The sequence below is a fragment of the Solanum stenotomum genome, unplaced genomic scaffold (assembly GCF_019186545.1).
Source record: "Solanum stenotomum isolate F172 unplaced genomic scaffold, ASM1918654v1 scaffold25311, whole genome shotgun sequence".
In the NCBI taxonomy this organism is placed as follows: Eukaryota; Viridiplantae; Streptophyta; class Magnoliopsida; order Solanales; family Solanaceae; genus Solanum; species Solanum stenotomum.
In genome coordinates, this window is record NW_026028480.1 from 252,516 (window position 1) to 254,416 (window position 1,901).

The window sequence follows — 1,901 nt, forward strand, 5'->3', positions numbered from 1 at the left end:
TGTTTATATGTTGTGATGTTTCCATAAAATTTCGATTTCACCCCTGACTAGAGTGTTCATTAGAAATCAAAAAATAAGTGATGATTTTGACATTATTAGTCTTTTGTCCCCCATGCTTTAATTTTATTTCTTCTGTGATTATATTTTTAAAAAATATTATACAAAGAAAAGAACAAGTTGTTTCTTTTTTCTGCATTGTTTTCCTTACTTTATCAAATAACAAGAAAATTAAATATTTTAAATTTTCCCCTCGATGTTCAATATCCTTAATTAGAGACGCGTTAAATAAATTGGTTTTACAGTAAAAAATTTAGATCGAGTAAAACGCTATGTAACAAAGATATGATTAAAGGATGATAGAATACTTAAGTAAAAATAAGAAGGAAATCTTAACATTAGGGAAACATTTTTAACACAATATGATATATTGTACAACAAAACATTACATCATGACCAACCATTCATAGTAAATGAATGGCTTTATTCATACTTGTTACAAGCAAAGGGTCTTAAGTAGCAAGATTATTATTATCTTGTCACTTAATTTCAAAAGTTTACAATAATAATACACATAATTAATTATTTAGTTGTGAGTCTGGGCAGCCACATATTCTTCATAAGAGCAGCAGTATTTTTTGCATCCATATTTGTATTTTTTGCAGCAACTATAACATTTCTTAGGTTTTCCATAGCCCTTACCATAGCCGCCACCATGATAATGTCCATCAACGTTTACCGCTGCATCGATGAATTGTGAAGATTAATTAAACTAGCTAACACGTACGATGAGTCATGACTAGTCTCTAAATTGAGCTTCAATTTATATGTCGTACTTTCCTTTTTATTATATTTCAAAATGAGTACTCCTTTTCCTAAAATATATAATTAATTGTAATATTTTTAAATTTCAATGTAACATAAGATCACAAAACTCATAGGACATTTATAATATAATTTACACACCTTTAGTTTAGCAAAGATTGGAAAGTTTATGGTATAGTCTTAAACTTTATGCATAGTAATTGAGACATATAAAATGAAACAAAAGGAATGTATATTAAGTGTCATGATTAAACTATAGCATTATTAATTGAAATTTTGGGATTTTGTTTCCAATAATTTTCAAAAAGTAGACAAATTTTATGATCAAACATATTTATCTTCTTCTTCATCCTCATCCCACCAATTATATATATGTCTAGATTATATCACAATACTGAACACAAAAAAGTAAATAAAAAAGTCACTTATTTTCTTACAAAATATTTTTCATGAAAAACATTTTTTTTATCGTACACATCCTAAGAGAGGGAACAAATGAAAAGAAATGCTTACCATTGGAAGTCTCAGCTGCCAACTCCCTAGCAGCAACCTCAGAGCTTATCATTAAGAAAATAGCCAAAAAAAGACCAAGAAACATAATTGCCTTGGAACCCATTCTTCTTAATTCTTTTTTTTTTGTTCAAAACTTAGTACTTATGAAATATGAAAATTGAGGGATGAAGAAACTGATGCATTTTTGGGCTCTATTTATAATAAGATTTTGAATGCATAAATTGAAGGTGTGAGGGACACGTACGGATTGCAATTATTGTATGGACCAAAGAAATGAACAACTTGCTCTACAAGTGGTAGATAGATAGAGTGTTGATTTTAATAGCGAGGAAGTGTCGTGGTGGAGTCGTATTTTCTTTATTTTATATTATTTGATCTTTGTTAATCTGATAAATTTTAAGAAATTTTAATTAGGAATGTATTTTAATAAACTATTTTTATTAGTGATGCTTTTAATTAACTTTATGTAGTTATTTAATACTACTAAGGATAGTTTGAAAAAAAAAGTAATAAAGGTTTCTTCATCTACTAAAATGGACAGGTAAAATAAAACATCTCTTTTTTTT

At 27.5% G+C, this 1,901-nt stretch overlaps 1 protein-coding gene across 1 annotated transcript; it reads right to left on the reverse strand.

The window, feature by feature from the left end:
* Positions 1-406: 406 nt before the first annotated feature.
* On the reverse strand, positions 407-1,564 carry LOC125851366 (glycine-rich protein-like). Its single transcript, XM_049531157.1, has 2 exons — positions 1,336-1,564; positions 407-738 (listed from the first exon to the last, which is right to left on the reverse strand). The coding sequence occupies exons 1-2, from the start codon at positions 1,436-1,438 to the stop codon at positions 584-586; spliced, it is 258 nt and encodes an 85-aa protein (XP_049387114.1). The 5' UTR covers positions 1,439-1,564; the 3' UTR covers positions 407-583.
* Between the last annotated feature and the right edge of the window lie 337 nt (positions 1,565-1,901).

Bases quoted from the DNA above. Each gene is read 5' to 3' on its own strand.
- LOC125851366 (XM_049531157.1), bottom strand. From the start codon at position 1,438: ATGGGTTCCAAGGCAATTATGTTTCTTGGTCTTTTTTTGGCTATTTTC. The intron at 739-1,335 runs GTAAGCATTTCT...TCATCGATGCAG, and splicing joins GGCAGCTGAGACTTCCAATG to CGGTAAACGTTGATGGACAT.